An 18234-nucleotide genomic window follows, 5' to 3' on the forward strand; every position below is an offset into this window, starting at 1 on the left:
TAACTGGTGGGTTATTATAACATCTTTAAACAGTAAGACGAGGCCAGGCATGCGCTGTGAACGAAGCTCAGCGGCTTTAAGAAGAGGCGCAGGGCCTAATTTTGGCTCACCTTTGACATGTATTCTTATTTATAACGCAGCAGCAGGGGAACACGTCCTCCTCTGACCTCAGGAATCATTTAGCACTGTAACTCACTAAGCGTCAAACACAGCGGCTGGAGAGCATCACTGCTGCAAACGTCCGCATTCCTGTTCTCTCAGCATGGGTCAGGGCGGCTTCATGTTTCCATGATGGATGATCTCTGAGTAGAGATATGACGGAAGCCCTGCGAACCCGTCAGCTCACTGTAAAAATGAAGCCTGTAAGAAGCATCCTCATGTGTCCTCCTCCCTCCCTTCAGTTCATTTCATGATGCTGGTATGAAACTTCTTCCTTTCATTCCAGTATTATTTAGGCCCGGGAATATGTGGGTCTCAGCTCTAAACATGCAGGATGAGGAGCTCTGAGCCATCACCCCACTCCAGTTACCTGCTAATAACAGCAAAGACTACTATGCAGTAAGCTCTAAATATTAATTTGACAGTTTTGACCATTAATTTTGGTTTATTGGCTCTCATTCATGAAATGTCCTTTAGTGAGGTTTGAATTTGAACCAGAACAGCAGAGTGTGAGTGTGTTATTTCTTTGCCTGGAGGAAAGGTGGCAGGGTCACAGACACTTAAGAAGGAAGGTGCAGACTCCGTTCAACAGCTGCAACTAGATTAGATTAAATCATTTTGACCATTTTGATGAGCAATAAAACAGAATTAACATTAGCAGGGAGAATTTGATTTCTGCTCACTCTGGAGTGGATTAACCCTCAAACACTGCATGTTGTTTAGAAGTGGACTGTGTAATATCAGCAATGGTAAGAAGATTTATCTATTTACCGAGCTAAACAACATATGACAAATTCAATTAACAGCAATGGTCTGCAGAAGCATCTTATGGACTATTGAGGCCATCTACTAATCAGAAGGTTGGTGGTTCATTTCCTGGCTGCTCCAGTCTGCATGCCAAAGTATCCTTGGGCAAGATACTGAACCCCACATTGCTCCTGATGTGTTCACTGGAGTGTGAATGTTGGAGAGAAAGCACTCAGGTGTTGTGTGAATGGGTGACTGAGGCATGTTGTAAGAACCAGTCCATTAGACATCTGTATGTACTGAGAGATGCTCATACAGGTGCATATCTACCTAAGCTTAGGCAACATTCCACAAACAAAAATCTGTTCCTTTTGTTTTATTTGCTTTTTCATAGTGATCTTTAACCATCATCAATTTTTTTTTCATAATCTTCACAACATTTTAATAAGTATCACTTTATGAAAAGGTTTTCATTGAATTTGGTATAGAGGGTCATCTTGAAATATCTTCCAAAAAGCTTCTTTTCAAATGGCTGAAATTTGAGGTTGAAGCTATGAGCAGCATTCTGCTGCTGAGCACAGTGTTCAGGTCCTGCCCATTCCACCTGTCAGGTGTTCAGTTAGTCAACAGCTGCAGTGCTGCGACTGCAGCAAGCCGGGGTTGGGATGGATCCCATCATCCTTCTCTTTCTGAGACAGCCCACATTCCTGACCTGCCGGGAGGGGTCGGGCTTTTGCTGTGAGAGCTTGGCCGCACGGTTTGCCGTCTCCTTGATCTGCAGCTCAAGGTGTTTCTGGATGGCAAGACCCAGCTCCTCAGGGTCCACCGAGGCCCCGTACACCTCCCATGTCATTCCTTCTGCATCCCACTTCACTTCTTTCACTGGGGACTTGGGTGCACCAGCTGTTTTTTTGCCCCCATCACTAGCAGTCTTTGAAGCCTGGCTAGAGGACATCTTACTCCTGTTAGCGTCTGCCAGACAGATCTGAGGGAACACATGAGAACTGATGGTCTGATTTGTCTGCACCCCAACATCTCTCAGAACTCTCTGGGCTGTCATAGTTCCCATGTCACGTGTTGTGGTTCTCTCTTGGCCAGCTGTCGTGTTGCACCAGTCCTCTTTGTTGAAGTGTTTTTGGGAGCATTGTGGGCCAGTATCAGGTGGCAGTGAACTTATCCAAGAGCAGCTCAGGTTGCAGCAACGCAGGAGATGTTTGGCATCTAAGCCGGTCTCACTAACAGAAGAGAAGAGGCGAGGCAGTGTAAGGTGGTTTCCTGCTGAGGGAGGTGCTACTGCAGGCTGGATATTGCAGCCTGCCAGACGTGGCGCCATCTGCGAGGGGGCCGGAATGGGCTGGGGATGGCAGTAAGCAGCAAACGTGTCCTCAAAATTGGCATGGTGGATATAAGAGCTGTAACAGTGTGGCTTGTCACATTTAGTGTGGATATGGCCCGCTTCTCCTCGACACTCTACTTTGACTTCAGCTTCATCAGATGAGATGCAGACACCCCTGCTCTGAGGCTGTTGTAAACTACCTTCTCCACTGCAAATAGTGGTAACAGTGTTATGCTGATGTAGCTGCATGGGCTGCTTGCAGGCTAGCATGGAGTGAGTCTCAGCCTCTTGGATGCCTGTGTCTCTGCCATGATAAGCAAGTCCACAAGCATCTGGAGCCTGTGAGGCCACCCCCTTTTTAACCAGAGGCAAAGTGTCTGAGTGACTCCTGTGAACGGCCAGGGAGGCCGGCTTGAGACTCTGCTCTGTCCTGTCGGGATCGTCACTGGTTGCATGCACAGCTATCTCATGATGGTCTGAAAGTGTCCCTGCCACAGTGGGACTCGGTGGGTGGTTTGAAGCTCTGATGAGTGCACAGTCTTCAGATGGGCTCAGTTGGTGTTTAGCAGCTTCTCTGGCAGCAGGAGGTGAATGACACTGGCCCTGGCTGATTTCACTGACAGAGTCCTCCTGGCAGTTGTAACCTGGTTGTTGAGCCAGTCCAGAGGGCGCTGTTGCTTGTTTAGGTCTCTCTGTGGTGTCAAAGGTCGGATCCAATGGAATAGCTCCTCCCAGTGAATGCAGCTCTGACACAGGATGCTCTGCCTCTGCCATGGAAGACCTTTATGAAGAAATACAACATAATTTGTGGGTGATGGCACAGCCACAACAGAGCACAGAGAATGTAATAATAATTGCATAATTTTATTCATTTCTTTTCATGTATAATTACTTTACTTTTACTGAATTAATTTATAAATGCATTAAAGTATAATTATATAATATTGCCTACATTTTCCAGCTGACACAAATATGTACACCCCACATATGATAAAGTAACTATTAATATATGCTGGGATAGGATGAGATGGAGGCAGACGATCTTCTGTGGCGCCCCCTAAAGGGAGCAGCAAGAAGAATAAGAAGTGGTATTGTGTGGGACTTGCACAGAAGTGACCTTTCCCCCCCCCCTTTAGCAGCCTAGACATGCTACTCTCATTCTTAAAGGGCCCATTAAGCCAATTTATTAAAAGGGATTATGATTATTACCGTCAGGAATTACTTTTTTTATAAAGATGCCTGGTTGTAGGCTTTCTACCTATGTAGCTGGGGTGGGAAGCACCCTATCATAATCTTACCTAGTGTCCTGCTTAAAGATTCCTCAGAGTCAAGAATTCAGTTCAGTTTTATTTATACTACACCAAATCACGCCAAACTGTGGCTCAAGATGCATAAGAACCAAAGTATTGAAAAGCTATCTGGTTAGATATCACATTTCACATATTTACAGGGCCAAATAATTCTTTTAGAAGTAGAAAATGATTGGTCAGCTCAGCCTTTATGTCTCTGAAGACCTGCTAGAGGATCATGAAGTTTCCCAGATAAATATAGCTGAGCGTCACGTGCAGAGCACTGGAACTTCATGCAAATAAACTGGCCAAACAAAAGAAAGCACTGAACCTGAAAGTCTAACTTTTGTGTGAAATGATTTTTCACTGTTAAACAAAACCACGTTTTGTTTACACTGAATAAACCTGCTCCAGGTTCTCTCTGTTTCTCTCTCTAAGACTGCCTTCCACCACTGCCTGATCCACAAAGCACCCCACCCATTTTCCTCTGGGTGGTGGGCCTACAAGTGGGCTCCAAGTGGGCCCCCAAGATGGGGGTCCCAATAGCCCTTCTGCAGCTGAGGGTCATACTTTTACTGTATTAATGGTTATTAATATAAGGCTCTTTTTTTTCCCTCTATCAATCAAATTTTAAAAACCAACCAACCAAAAGCAAAAGTGTTCCACCTGAACAAAGATATCATTGGCCAACACTGATTTTGCTACCTGGAGAAAAATACCTGATATAATGCATTCCAGGTGTGCTGATTCCAAATCTATAATCAGAATTTCTCCAGCATGTCAGCTTCTTGAGTTATCCACATGTCAGTATTTAGCTAATGTATTGCTGTACTGGCATTTCTCATACAAATGTAGAGTGTGCTAAGACTTTCTAATTTTGAAATTGAACAGAATTTAACAATAATTTGGGTGATTTTGGGGCTGAATCCAAATATGGTCAGCTAAAGTGTAACTGCCAATATTGAGGATCAACAATGCCAGAAATGTGCAATTTCTTATAGTGACTGTTTTGATCTGTCAGTAGATGGAAACAAAGTGTTTCTGGGGCAGTCAAAGTGATGCCAAGCTTAAAGCTGGGATCTCTGATGGACCCCGAGTCCGTGAGCTTATTAGAGACAAAGACTTTCCCTCTGAGCTCAGACCCTTGAACTAAGAGAACGGGAATCATTTGTTCAGGTGGGGCAGAATTTCTTGGGTAACCACAAACTATGAAGAACTAGTTGCTGACATGCTCATATCATTCAAACATGGGCTGCAGAATGTCACTGAAGATTCACCTCCTTCACTCTCATCTTGACTTCTTTCCACCCAGTTTGGGTGATGTGAGCGATGAGCATGGTGAAAGGTTCCATCAACATATCTCTGAGATGGAGATCAGGTACCAGGGGCACTTTAACACAATCATGATGGTGACTGCTGCTGGTTTCTACAGCGTGAAGCACAACAGCAAGTGTTTGTCACACCTTTGATCTTTTCAGGCAGACTAACTGTGGACTGTATTACTTTGAGATTCCTCATATGATTGATTTTGGTATCTGGGTCTTGTTTTTAAAGATATTTTTTGGCCTTTTTGGCTTTATTTGATGGTTTTCCAGTGGAGATGGACATGAAGGCTGGGAGGAGAAACGGGGGAGGACATGTGGCGGATGGCGACAGGCTGGGACTCAAACCTGCGCCGGCCGCACCGCCGAGCAGCATACATGGTCTCCTGCTCACGCCCTGAGCTATCCCGGCGCCCCATCTGTGCCTTTTTTTCACCAGTTGTGTGTTCATAGTGTACTTTTCTAATAAAATTGTTGACATTGAGTTTGACGATTGGCATTTATTGGCATAGTTACGTAACTCAAGATCCTGACGTGCTAGAGAAATTCTGTTTGCATAATTGGAATCAGCATATTTGGAATCAGCATACCCACATTAGTAAAAATCAGTTATTTTTTCCTCAGGTAGCAGACAAAATGTTTGTTTTACTGACCAGTGTATATTTAAGTGAAATTATACCTATTGTCTCAAAACAAACTGAAACTTTAAAGGATGAAGACAGGTGTGCTTTAGACATTTGTGTGTGTGTGTGTGTGTGTGTGTGTGTGTGTGTGTGTGTGTGTGTGTGTGTATTTTCTTTATATTATTGTTACTTATATTTATTCTTCTTAAATTACTTAAACTGTCATAAGTATTACATGGGCAACAGGAACCTGAGGACAGAATTTCCTTTCCACTGCATTCAAATGTGATGCGAATGACAATAAAGAATCCTTGAATATGCTTTTAAATGCTGTGCCTGTGGGGACTAACGCCCTTTCATGGCACCTAGTGGAACTGATATTTTTGCTTTCCACCTTGACTTCATTTCTAAATCTAGAGGTTTTCATTGATTGGAAGCCACTCAGTGGAGCAGCTGAGCTTTTGCTCCTCTCAAACTGCATAGATTTCATTTAAGAGTGGCTCCATGTGGCAGACTCATCTATCAGTGGTGGGTCTAAAGGAGTATCTCACTGGCCCAACCCCATCAGTCTGTCAGTGTCACTACTGGTTTTCTGAATGTATCCTTGTGTGATCTCTTATTTAGACCAAACCAAATTCCCGCAGTGCTCCTACCCCAGCAGCTGCTTTGTGGAGCTAAAGGGTTAAAGTACAGAGGAACAGCCAAGTACAGACAATCTGTAGAAGTACAGATACTTGTGTTAAAAATACTCTGGTAAAAGCTGAAGTACTCATTCAGCTTCTTTACTCAAGTACAGACGGCCACCCTGACAGTGTTCATATTATTGTAGGAGACTTTAACAAGGCCAACTTAAAGACTATACTCCCTAAATTCTACAAACATGTCAAATGTTCTACAAGAGGGGAGAACACTCTGGACCACGTTTACTCCAACATTAAGCACGCTTACAGAGCCAAACCCCTCCCCCACCTCAGCCAGTCCGACCATCTTTCCCTGCTGCTCACACCAACATACACCCCCCTCAGACGGAGAGCCAGGCCTACACCTGGCATTACAACCTGGCCTGAAAACGCACTCTCCGACCTACAGGACTCCTTCACACACACAGACTGGGACTTAATTCACCACGAGGACCTGGAAACATTCACAGGGACGGTACTGGACTACATTAAGTTCTGTATTGGAAATGTGACTGTCAGCAAAAACATCCGGGTTTTCCCTAACCAGAAACCCTGGATGAACAGCCAGTTCCGTTCACTCCTCAAAACCCGCGATGCTGCCTTCAGGTCAGGCGACAGAGCTCTGTACAGTGCTGCTCGAGCTGACCTGAAAAGAGGAATTTAAAAAGCCAAGGCAGACTACAGGAGGAAAATAGAGTCCCATCTGTCCAGCAATAACACACAGGAGGTGTGGCAGGACATTCAGAACATCACAAACTTCAGAGGCTGTGATGTGACTGCAGGAGACCTGAGTGTGTCACTAGCAGAGGAACTTAACTGTTTCGTTGCTCGCTTTGAGACACCTCAGGACCACCCATCTGCTCCGGACAAAAAGGTCCATCACCAGCCTAAATGATTACCACCCTGTGGCCCTCACACCAGTAATCATCAGAATCAGAATCTTTATTGTCATTGTACACAGAAGTTGCACAACGAAATTTAAAATGCATTCCTTTCTAGGTGCCTCAGACAATAAATAATAAAATAATAAAAATATGAGTGATAAAAATGATTACTAAAATACAGTGCACAATAGTAAATTAAGACGAATCTAGCCCCAATACACACACCAACGCACGCACACAGTCAGCACTACCACCCCACATCACTGTCCAAACCACACAGAGTTCAGTTCAATGATAGCCCTGGCATAAAAGCTGTTCCTCAGTCTGTTTGTTCTGGCCTTCATTGTCCTGAAACGTCTGCCTGATGGCAGTAGCTGAAACAAGGAGTGTCCAGGGTGTGAGGGGTCCTGGAGGATGTTCTGTGCCCTCCTCTGGCAGCGGGCATTGAACAGTTCCTGGAGGGAGGGCAGGGGACAGCCTATGATCTTTTGAGCCGTGTTGATGATTCGCTGGAGTGTTTTCCTGTCTGCTGCTGTGCAGCTGTTGAACCACACGCACAGACAGTAGGTCAGGATGCTCTCTACACAGCAACGGTAGAAGGACACCAGCAGATTCTGGGTCAGATAGTTGCTCCTAAGAACCTTCAGGAAATGCAGTCTCTGTTGGGCCTTCCTGTAAATGCTGGTCGTATTGATACTCCAGGTCAAATCATCCTGCAGATGTACTCCCAGGAACCTAAAATCTGAAACCAGCTCCACTTCATCCCCCTCGATGAACAGAGGTTGAATGACATGTGTTGTCCTCCTAAAGTCTACTACCATCTCCTTTGTCTTAGTGGTGTTCAGGATCAAGTTATTCTCACTGCACCACCTTGACAGCCGCTGCACCTCGTCCCGGTATGCTGACTCATCCCCGCCTGATATGAGCCCCACCACAGTGGTGTCATCCGCAAACTTAATGATGCAGTTACTGGCATGTATGGAGGTGCAGTCATGTGTGTAGAGGGTGAAGAGTAGGGGACTCAGCACACAGCCCTGTGGAGAGCCGGTGCTGAGGCTGATGGCTGAAGAGAGGTGGGGACCTACTCTTACCCTCTGGGAACGGTCTGTCAGGAAGTCCTTGATCCAAAGACAGGTGGAGCGTGGTATCCCCAGATCTGACAGTTTAGTCACCAGTCTGCCAGGAAGGATGGTGTTAAACGCCGAGCTGAAGTCCACAAAGAGCAGCCGAGCGTAGTTCCCCCCCTGCTCCAGGTGAGAGAAGGCAGAGTGGAGGGCCGTGGCAATGGCGTCCTCTGTGGACCGGTTGGCTCTGTAGGCAAACTGGTGGGGGTCTAGTCTGGGAGAGAGACTGGAGATGACGTGAGCCCGGACAAGCTTTTCAAAGCACTTCATAACAATTGGTGTTAGTGCTACTGGCCTGTAGTCATTCAAACTTCTGATAGTGTTCTTCTTGGGGATGGGGACGATAATGGAGGACTTCAGGCAGGAAGGGACAGCAGCCTGGCTCAGGGACTGGTTAAAAATGCTGGTAAAAATACCAGCCAGCTGAGCCGCACAGACCTTCAGTATCCGTCCAGAGACACCATCGGGCCCCACAGCTTTCCTGGGGTTCACAGTTTCCAGCATACGCCTCACCTCTTGCTCTTGCAGCCTGAGGATGCTGCTGCTGCCTGCTGAGGGATGTTGGATGGCTGTCTCTGATTGCTGTACCTCAAAGCGTGCAAAGAAGCTGTTCAGCTCCTCTGCCAGATTGATGTTACGCTGATCAACTAACAGGCTGGGTTTGTAGTTCAAAATATGCCGAACCCCTTGCCACACCTGCCTGAAGTCGTGGCTCTGGAAACAGTCCTCAATCCTCCTCTTATACACAGCCTTGGCCTCCCTGATGCCCCTCTTCAGGTTGGCTCTGGCAGCGCTGTAAAGCGCCCCATCACCAGCTCTGAAGGCGATGTTCCTTTCTCTGAGTAAGCTCTGCACCTTTCCATTCATCCATGGCTTTCTATTTGGAAAAACCCGGATATTCTTGTCCACAGTTACAGTGTCGGTGCAGAACTTGATGTAGTCCAGAACAGCCGAGGTATACTGCTCCAGGTCCTGGTGCTTGAATACGTCCCAGTCAGTTGTTTCAAAGCAGTCCTGCAGCTGTTGAGAGGCACCTTCAGGCCAGGTCTGAACAGTCTTAGATGTAGAAAGAGCAGTTTTGCTGAGGGGGGTGTATGCTGGAATCATAAGCAGGGACAGATGGTCTGACTGGCCCAGATGTGGCAGTGGCACAGCCCTGAAACCCAGCTTGATGTTAGAGTAGACTTTATCCAGTGTGTTGTTCCCTCTTGTAGGGCATTTAACATGCTGATGGAACTTGGGTAGAACAGTCTTTAAATCGACATGGTTAAAGTCTCCTGCAATGATGTGTACAGCCTCAGGATATCTGCTCTGTTGACTGCAAACCGTGTCATGTAAGAGACTAACAGCCGAGTTAGCATTAGCATCAGGGGGAAGATAAACAACAGTGATCAAAACAGCTGTAAACTCACGGGGCAGATAGATGGGCCTGCATTTAACAGTCATGTACTCCAGGTCCGGAGAGCAGTGGCTGTTCACAGTCATACTGTCTGTACACCAGCTGTTGTTTACATACAAGCACACACCCCCTCCTCTGCTCTTACCGGAGGTCCGCATTCTGTCATGCCGGTGCGTTGTCCTGCCGGCTAGCTCGATGGCTGCATCAGGAATGGATGAATGAAGCCAGGTCTCAGTGAAGAGCAAAACGCAGCAGTCCTTCACGGTCCTTGTTTGTAGCCACCAGCAGTCTCAACTCATCCATTTTATTCGGGAGTGATCTTACATTGGCGAGGAAAACACTGGGTAACGGAGGTCTATGAGGCCGTTTACGTAGCCTCTCCAAAACGCCAGCTCTGCCGCCTCTTTTCTGCCTCCTTTCTCTGCGCCGTCTCCGTCTGCGACCCCCCCTCACAGGGATGATGAACCACAAAGAGCCAGGTGGTCTGGCGATGTCCACCGGGATGTTGTGAGAGTGGAGGAAGTCAGCCATAACCGCCTGCTCACTTTGTGCTCCTATATGTAGGAGTTCGTGCCGTCTGTATGTTATAATGTCCGCCCGACATAATGGTGATGTGTTGAGCCACAGTTGAAGCACACATAACAACATACACAATTTCACAGAGCACCGAAAAGGAGAGCACTGAGCCGCTGCGACTATGCGCGCCGCCATCTTGAAAGACCAGTATTGGACTGGATTCTATCCAAAATTTTGATTGCTTTGAGAGGCTGGTTCTCCAGCACATCAAGCCCCCCCCCCCCCCCCCCCCCCCACACACACACACACACACACACACACACACACTTTTCAGACCCATCAGTTTGTATATCGTGCAAACAGATCCACAGAGGACGCCATCGCTGTAGCTCTCCACTCTGTGTTGAGCCACTTGGAGCAGCAGCAGAGCTACGCTCGCATGCTCTTTTTGGATTACAGCTCACCACCAAACTGCACCCCCTGGGCCTCCCCCCTCTCACATGTTCCTGGATCAAGGACTTCTTAACCAACTGACCCCAGACTGTGAGACTTGGCCCCCATCTCTCCTCCACCCGCACACTGAGCACTGGCTCCCCACAGGGCTGTGTGCTGAGCCCCCTCCTGTACTGCCTCTACACCCATGACTGCAGTCCGGCCCACAATAACAACCTCATCGTCAAATTTGCTGACAACACCACAGTGGTCGGACTCATCTCAAAGGGAGATGAGGCAGCTTACAGAGAGGAGGTCCTGAAGTTGACAGCCTGGTGTTCAGAGAACAACCTGGTACTGAACACCATGAAAACCAAAGAGATCATCATCGACTTCAGGAAGCACAGGACTGACCCAGCTCCCCTCTACATCAATGGCGAGCGTGTGGAGAGGGTCCACACCTTCAGGTTTCTTGGTGTCCTCATCTCTGCTGATCTCTGGCAGGCGCTACAGGAGCATCAAAGCCAGAACAAACAGACTCCAGAACAGTTTCTTCACCAGAGCAATCACCACCCTGAACTCTCACACTCACCCACTGTAACTGTGCAATATTATATTATTCATACTGAACAATATCCATCACTCCTATATTGTGTAATATCCAGTATTCATTCACTAGTGTAATACTCACCATTTTCATTATTATATATATACACTTCTTTTATTTTTTACAATGTATATATTTTTATACATTGTTTCATTTTCTGTATATTTTTAGAAGTTCTATTTTATATTTTAGAAAGTTTGACTTTCTAAAGCATGGCACTGAACAGGAGTTAAGTTCTCATTGTTCATTCTGTATAATGACAATAAAGCATTCTGTTCTATTCTATGTACTCAGTCTAAAAGTCAAGAGCAGCTCATTGGAGGGCATTTCTACCAGTTATTTCTGTGCAAGAGAACCTCGCTGGACCTCATGTCATATTAATATAATAATAAAATAATATTAATACAATGGAATATGAAATGTATTTCAGTTTAAATTCTAATGAATGGATTCAGCTTGAACATTGTTCTAGTTGCTGTTGCCTACATTATAGATGGGTGACTCCGTCTCTACATGGAAACAGGAAGATGAGTTCAGTCAGAGCTTAAAGGGGGATTCGGCAGGTGAGGGGACCCTAAGATTGGTTGAAGTGGTGCAGAGTGAGGCAAAGAATCATAAGTCAAAATCATTTCTATTTAGAGCTTCAGTAGATTTTGTGTACAGGCAGTGATCAGCTGTGCTGCTGCCCTTTGTGGATTTACAGTAAGCAGATGTTACCTGAGCTACCAAGGTGGGAATTTAATCAGTGTGTGAATCTAATCAGCATCATCACCGTAAAATGAATTTGATATCTGCTTCAACCTAACAGTGACCAAAACACTCTGCATCCATCCAGCAGTGTGTACTGCTGTGAACTGCAAAATAACCACTTAAGCACTAAACTGCAGTATTTTCATGTAATTCTTGAATAACACAAAGTTACCGTATTTTCCGGAGTATAAGTCGCACTTTTTTTCATAGTTTGGCTGGGGGTGCGACCTATACTCCGGAGCGACGTATATGTGACATTTATAACACATGAACCAAAATACTCCAGCCACTTGACATCTCCGTGAACTGCAGCTTTAAGGCAGTCTTGCGTAACCTGTGGGCGCAGTGGATGATGGATGGAGAGCACAGCTTAACGGCAACTGGGAGAATGCGCCACCCAACTTTCCTGGAAGTCATTGGATGGATCAAGAAAACATGGGCTTCAGTGACAAACCATCCTGTTGGGATTCAGAAAGGCTGGAATAATTGGAACTGCAGCTGACGACGAGTCTGACTAACGCGACACAGAAGAGGAAGCGGCGCTTCGTCTACGGAGTGTACGGAATTGTTTAGAAGTGACACAGAGGATGAAGAATTCAATGGATTGATGGTTGGTTAACTTGTTAGTATGTTCTTTATGCTATGGTTATCTGAATAACTTAATGTTACGTTAACATACCGAACACGTGTTCGTTGTGCGTCATGTAGCTGAATGTGCTACGTGAGCATAACGTAGGCGTAACCGTGTTCGTCCTGTTCTTTAATCCATTATTATTTTAAATTGCCGTTCAAGATGGAATTTCTGCTCTGGGTCTCGGATTCTATCAACCCCCCCCCCCCCCCCCCCAAAAAAAGTGCGACTTATAGTCCAGTGCGACCTATATATGTTTTTTTCTTCTTTATTATGCATTTTTTGGCTGGTGTGACCTATACTCCGGAGCGACGTATAGTCCGAAAAATACGGTAGTTAACACAGTTGGCTTTGCAAGACATTTCACAATATAAAAAACAGAACTTCAGCAACAAGTCATGTGTATCTGTTCTAAAAACTTTCAAATGAATGAGTTAATGAATGTATTAATGTAATCTTTAAACTTCCAGCTGTCCTGAGTTGTCCTTCCCTTTAAATTTAACCTCTCTGCTTCCTCTCCTGTCCTCTCTCTTCCATCTTCCTCCATCTCTGACTGAACTTCTCTCTCACTTTTTTCTCTCCCTGGAAATACAGCAGCTGGACTTTCAGCTGCCACACACTTCATGACAACCTGCACACACACACAGGAGGTGTGTTTGCTGTTAGAAATGGTGCATTTGAAATTACCTGTCACCTAAAAAATGTTACTCCCTTCATACTTGCTCCTCCATTGCTTCTCCATTGCTAGATAGGTGCTGAAAGACCACAACTACAATGCATCAACATGGACATCTTGAATGCCGTTTGGAATAAGATTGATTTTTGTCTCTTAATCCTATTGGTGATGGATACATAACAGGATTTTATTTATCATGTTATTGTTCCAGTGGTGTGGTGGTTAGCACTACTGCCTCACAGCTAGAAGGCCTGGGTTCTTTTCTGTGTGGAGTTTGCATGTTCTCCCCGTGTCTGTGTGGGTTTTCTCTGGGTACTCTGGTTTCCCCCCACAGTCCAAAAACATGTGGTTGGATTAATGGGTGATTCTAAATTGCCCATAGGTGTGGATGTTGTCTGTCTCTCTGTGTTGGTCCTGCGACAGGCTGGTGACCTGTACAGGGTGTACCCTGGCTCTCACCCCATGACAGCTGGGATAGGCTCCAACCTTCCCGTGACCCTGAAAGGTTTATGTGGAAGAACATGGATGGGTGTTATTGTTCCACCATTTCAGTCTGAATCAGTTTGATGTTTGAAGAGATGCAGTGACAGGAAATAACTTCCCTCAAATATGTTAAACCTGAAGTAACGAGTCTGTTTGGAAAATGGAAGAAGTAGAAAGTACAGATGTTTGTGTAAAAATGCAGGGAGGAAAAATTAAAACTAGTCAGAGATGCTTAATGAGAAACTTCCTTTATGTACCAAACTGTTCTTGGAATATTTTCAAAAGAATTTATGGTAACATCAAAACAGACCACATTTTTGGACTCTGGTCTCTTTCAAGCCAGGAGGCTATGGTGGAAGAGCATGGATACTCCATCAATGAAGACATGGATGCCAGAGCTGGTGTGGAGATTTTATCCAGTTGAACCTCATATAGATATTGTTAGGGTGGTATTAGTAGTATTACAATCCATCCATTTTCTTCCACTTATCCTTTTCAGGGTCACGGGGGGGCTGGAGCCTATCCCAGGTGTCATGGTGCAAGAGGCAGGGTACACCCTGTACAGGTCACCAGCCTGTCACAGGGCCAACACAGAGAGACAGACAACCTATGAGCAATTTAGAATCACCAGTTAAACTAACCCCACTAACTGTATGTCTTTGGACTGTGGGAGGAAACCCACGCAGACATGGGGAGAACATGCAAACTGCACACAGAGAGGCCCGGGCCAAGGTGGAATCAAACACAGACCTTCTGGCTGTTGTTCTAGCTGTGAGGCAGCAGTGCTAACCAGTAACACAGAAAGCTTTGACCAGGACACATCCTTTCATGCACATATTAAACAAATATGTAGGACCCCTTTTTTGCATTTGTGCAATATTTCTAAAATTAGAAACATCCTTTCTCAGAGTGATGCTGAAAAGCTCATTCATGCATTTATTACTTCTAGGCTGGACTATTGTAATTCATTATTATCAGGCTGTCCTAAAAGCTCCCTGAAAAGCCTTCAGCTGATCCAAAATGCTGCAGCTAGAGTACTGACAGGGACTAGAAAGAGAGAGCATATTTCTCCCATATTGGCTTCTCTTCATTGGCTCCCTGTTAAATCTAGAATAGAATTTAAAATCCTTCTCCTCACCTACAAGGTCTTGAATAATCAGGCCCCATCTTATCTCAAAGACCTCATAGTACCATATCACCCCAACAGAGCACTTCTCTCTCAGACTGCTGGCTTACTTGTGGTTCCTAGGATACTTAAGAGTAGAATGGGAGGCAGAGCCTTCAGCTTTCAGGCCCCTCTTCTGTGGAACCAGCTCCCAGCTTGGATTCAGGAGACAGACACCCTCTCTATTTTTAAGATTAGGCTTAAAACTTTCCTTTATGATCAAGCTTATAGTTAGGGCTGGATCAGGTGACCCTGAACCCTCCCTTAGTTATGCTGCAATAGGCCTAGGCTGCTGGGGGGGGGGTTCCCATGATGCACTGAGTGTTTCTTTTCATTCACCTTACTTACTCTGTTTATACTTCACTCTGTATTTAATCATTAGTTATTATTAATCTCTGTCTCTTCCCCCTCAGCAGATGACCCCCCCTCCCTGAGCCTGGTTCTGATGGAGGTTTCTTCCTGTTAAAGTGAGTTTTTCCTTCCCACTGTCACCAAGTGCTGCTCATAGGGGGTCATTTTGACTGTTGGGTTTTCTCTGTATTATTGTAGGGTCTTTACCCACAATACAAAGCGCCTTGAGGCAACTGTTGTGATTTGGTGCTATATAAATAAAATTGAATTGAAATTGAACACTGTAATCTGTTTACATTTTTCTGTTGCCCAATTTACACATTGTCAGATTGACTCTTTGTCCAACTGTGTCCGGAGATAATTTTACATTTGTCTATTAATAATTCTTCTCACAAGCAGAGAAAACCCAACAATCAGATAACCCCCAGTGAGCAAGCACTTGGCAATAGTGGGAAGGACTGGTTGAGGGTGAGGGGAGGGAGACAAGACAAGAGCCCTGCTGTAGAGTATAGCATGATACACGAGGCTTTCAGCAATTATAAAAGAAAACAAGCATCAAAAAATCAGGTATAGTTTGTTTTGTTGTTTTTGGTTTGTTAGACAGTGGGGGAAGATTTGTTTTCTTTTTGGAGGGGGTCAGAATTGAGAGGGTGTTTGGTGATCATCTCTGCCTCTGTCACTGCTCACCACTGAGATTCAGATCAAGAGCGTGAATTACTTTTTTTTAATTTTTATTCTTATTTATATGTGTGTGTATATAAGGTTGCAGGTACAAAATACATTTCACTGTGCATTGTACTGTGTATAACTGTGCATGTGACAAATAAACACTATCCTATCCTATCCTCCTCTGGAGCCATTAGTCAAAGTCTTCACAGTCTCTTTACCTACTATGCACCTGCTGGGTTTCAGTCCAAGAATACTTTATTATACTGAAAAAATAAGTTATATGAATGGAGGTGTGGCATAACATCAAAATGGAAAACATGCCATTCTAGGGCTGTCTACAGTTCATCATCCCTAAAGGTCACTAACTGACATGTATTACATGTTCAAATGCCAGAACATTTTCTTTACTTGCATCAGATCACACTGCACAGATATGCTGGTTACTCACCAAGAAGGAAGTATTTTGGTTTTTGTAGATTCAAATATGCAAGGTGCTTACAAGTGAACAGCTTCAATCTAACTACAACCCTGCTCTGATCACACACACACAAGTGTGTTTTGCTATCTTTGTGGGGAATTTCCATTGACTTCCATTCATTTCTACAGCCTAAACCTTACCTTTACCCTTTTCCTAACCCTAACCATCACATACCTAACCCTAACCCTAACCTAAACTCAATTCATACCTTAGCCCTAACTCTGACCCCTGACCCAAAAACAGAGTTTCCCCTTGTGGGGACAAGGTTCCAGTCCCCACAAGGAGCAATTGGTCCCCACAACGTAGTATATGTCAGGAAAATTGTCCCCACAAGGTATTATAAACATACGCACACACACACACACACACACACACACACACACACACACACACACAGGATGGATATTCCTCTTATTATTGCACTATTCTTCCTTGAATAGTGAACAATTATTTTGAAATAGTCGCAGCATTATTTTTATCACGTTGATAGATGACTGGATCTTTGTAACATGAGAACATATGATGTTTTAAAGCATCATAAATCATAATGCAATTCAGTCAGTGGCAGTGCACATTTAAATTGATCCCATTATAGCATATGGGAAATTTTCAGATATTGACTCACTCAATGAAATGACTGAAAGCACCTCTGGGTGATGAAATGACTCCAGCAGGTGAACTGAAGCCCCTGGAACCTAGTCAAAGACTTTTACATCAAAGCACACCATTGTCTTTAACTGAAACACAATCATGAACATACAAGAGACACAGATGTGGTAAGAACTGCATGTGCGCATGCACCCATACACAGAGCAGTGCCTGTCTCAGGGGAAAGGAGCGTTAGATCGTTTCCATCAACCAGCTTACCTTTCACAGTGATCTACTTGCTGCTGAGACTCTGTCCTTCTCCTGTACTCTCCGTTTTGCATGTGTTGTGATGGGTGCAGTTCCTTAGAAAGCCCTCCTCCTCCTCACATCCACAGGTGACCTCTTTCCCTCTCTCTGTCTTAAACTCTACTCCATTCACTCACATCCAATCCCTCTCTGCTCCCTCTTTTGTCTCAGCAGCGCCCAGCTGTGCACAAGATGGAGGAGACCTTGAGATAATCCTCTCTTGCATCTGATTACAAATGTAAGGATGCAATCTTCAAATCTCATGTTCTGTAATGGCGAGTCAGCCCGCTTTGTGGTTGGCTTATCTGGCTGTAGGAGGAGATGGATGGAGGGGGAGGGGGAATGATGGGAGGAGATAGTCAGGCAGCTGGTGTGCTTTCTTCTCCACCTGGGAAGAGGGGAGCAGGGCTGACGTATGAATGAATGTGTACACTAGAGAGAAATCTAGAAAGCAGCCTGTCTCTCCCCCTCCACCTCAGCTCTTCACACGTTCTTCTTTTCTCCTCCTCTTCATTCAGTATGTGCACAGTTCCACCCCAACCTCAAGTAGTGCTTCAGTTTCTAACTCTGCTCTTCCTCTTCTTATTCCTTGCTCTACCTTACTGCCACCCTGCCACCCAATGCCAACCCACTCTTCATCACTATCTCTGTTGCTATGGAAACTGGAATATTCAATACTTATTTTTTCTACATAGGAATAACAAAGAACACAACCAAAACAAGTCATGTTTATGATCAACTCAATCAGTTTTACACATCAACCCTCTGATTTTTATTTTTATTTACGAGAGGAAAAAAAGGAGGATACCCACAATGGTGACAAGTTAATTGATGACTATCACAATCAGAGAGTGCAAAGATCAAGATGGGCATAGTTGTTGTGATGACTGGCCATTTTGAAGCCTGTAGTTTAGATTTACTGTTTTTAGCATTTTTATTGGAATATGAAAATCTACCATCACAGTTTGTCCATAACAAACACCATGTTTGAACATAAGGATACACATGACTTGTTGCTG

General features: G+C 44.9%; 1 protein-coding gene across 2 annotated transcripts; it reads right to left on the reverse strand.

Moving 5' to 3' along the window:
• Positions 1-1403: 1403 nt before the first annotated feature.
• si:dkey-191g9.7 (G protein-regulated inducer of neurite outgrowth 2) lies at positions 1404-17487 on the reverse strand. Of its 2 annotated transcripts, none has more exons than XM_030725469.1 (2): positions 17189-17487; positions 1404-3023 (listed from the first exon to the last, which is right to left on the reverse strand). In XM_030725469.1, exons 1-2 carry the CDS (start codon positions 17248-17250, stop codon positions 1526-1528), a joined length of 1560 nt encoding a protein of 519 aa, XP_030581329.1. In that variant the 5' UTR covers positions 17251-17487; the 3' UTR covers positions 1404-1525. The 2 variants fall into 2 exon arrangements, with proteins under 2 accessions (XP_030581329.1, XP_030581330.1); XM_030725470.1 differs by lacking the exon at positions 17189-17487 and adding an exon at positions 9709-9769.
• Between the last annotated feature and the right edge of the window lie 747 nt (positions 17488-18234).

This window comes from Archocentrus centrarchus, unplaced genomic scaffold (assembly GCF_007364275.1).
Source record: "Archocentrus centrarchus isolate MPI-CPG fArcCen1 unplaced genomic scaffold, fArcCen1 scaffold_55_ctg1, whole genome shotgun sequence".
In the NCBI taxonomy this organism is placed as follows: Eukaryota; Metazoa; Chordata; class Actinopteri; order Cichliformes; family Cichlidae; genus Archocentrus; species Archocentrus centrarchus.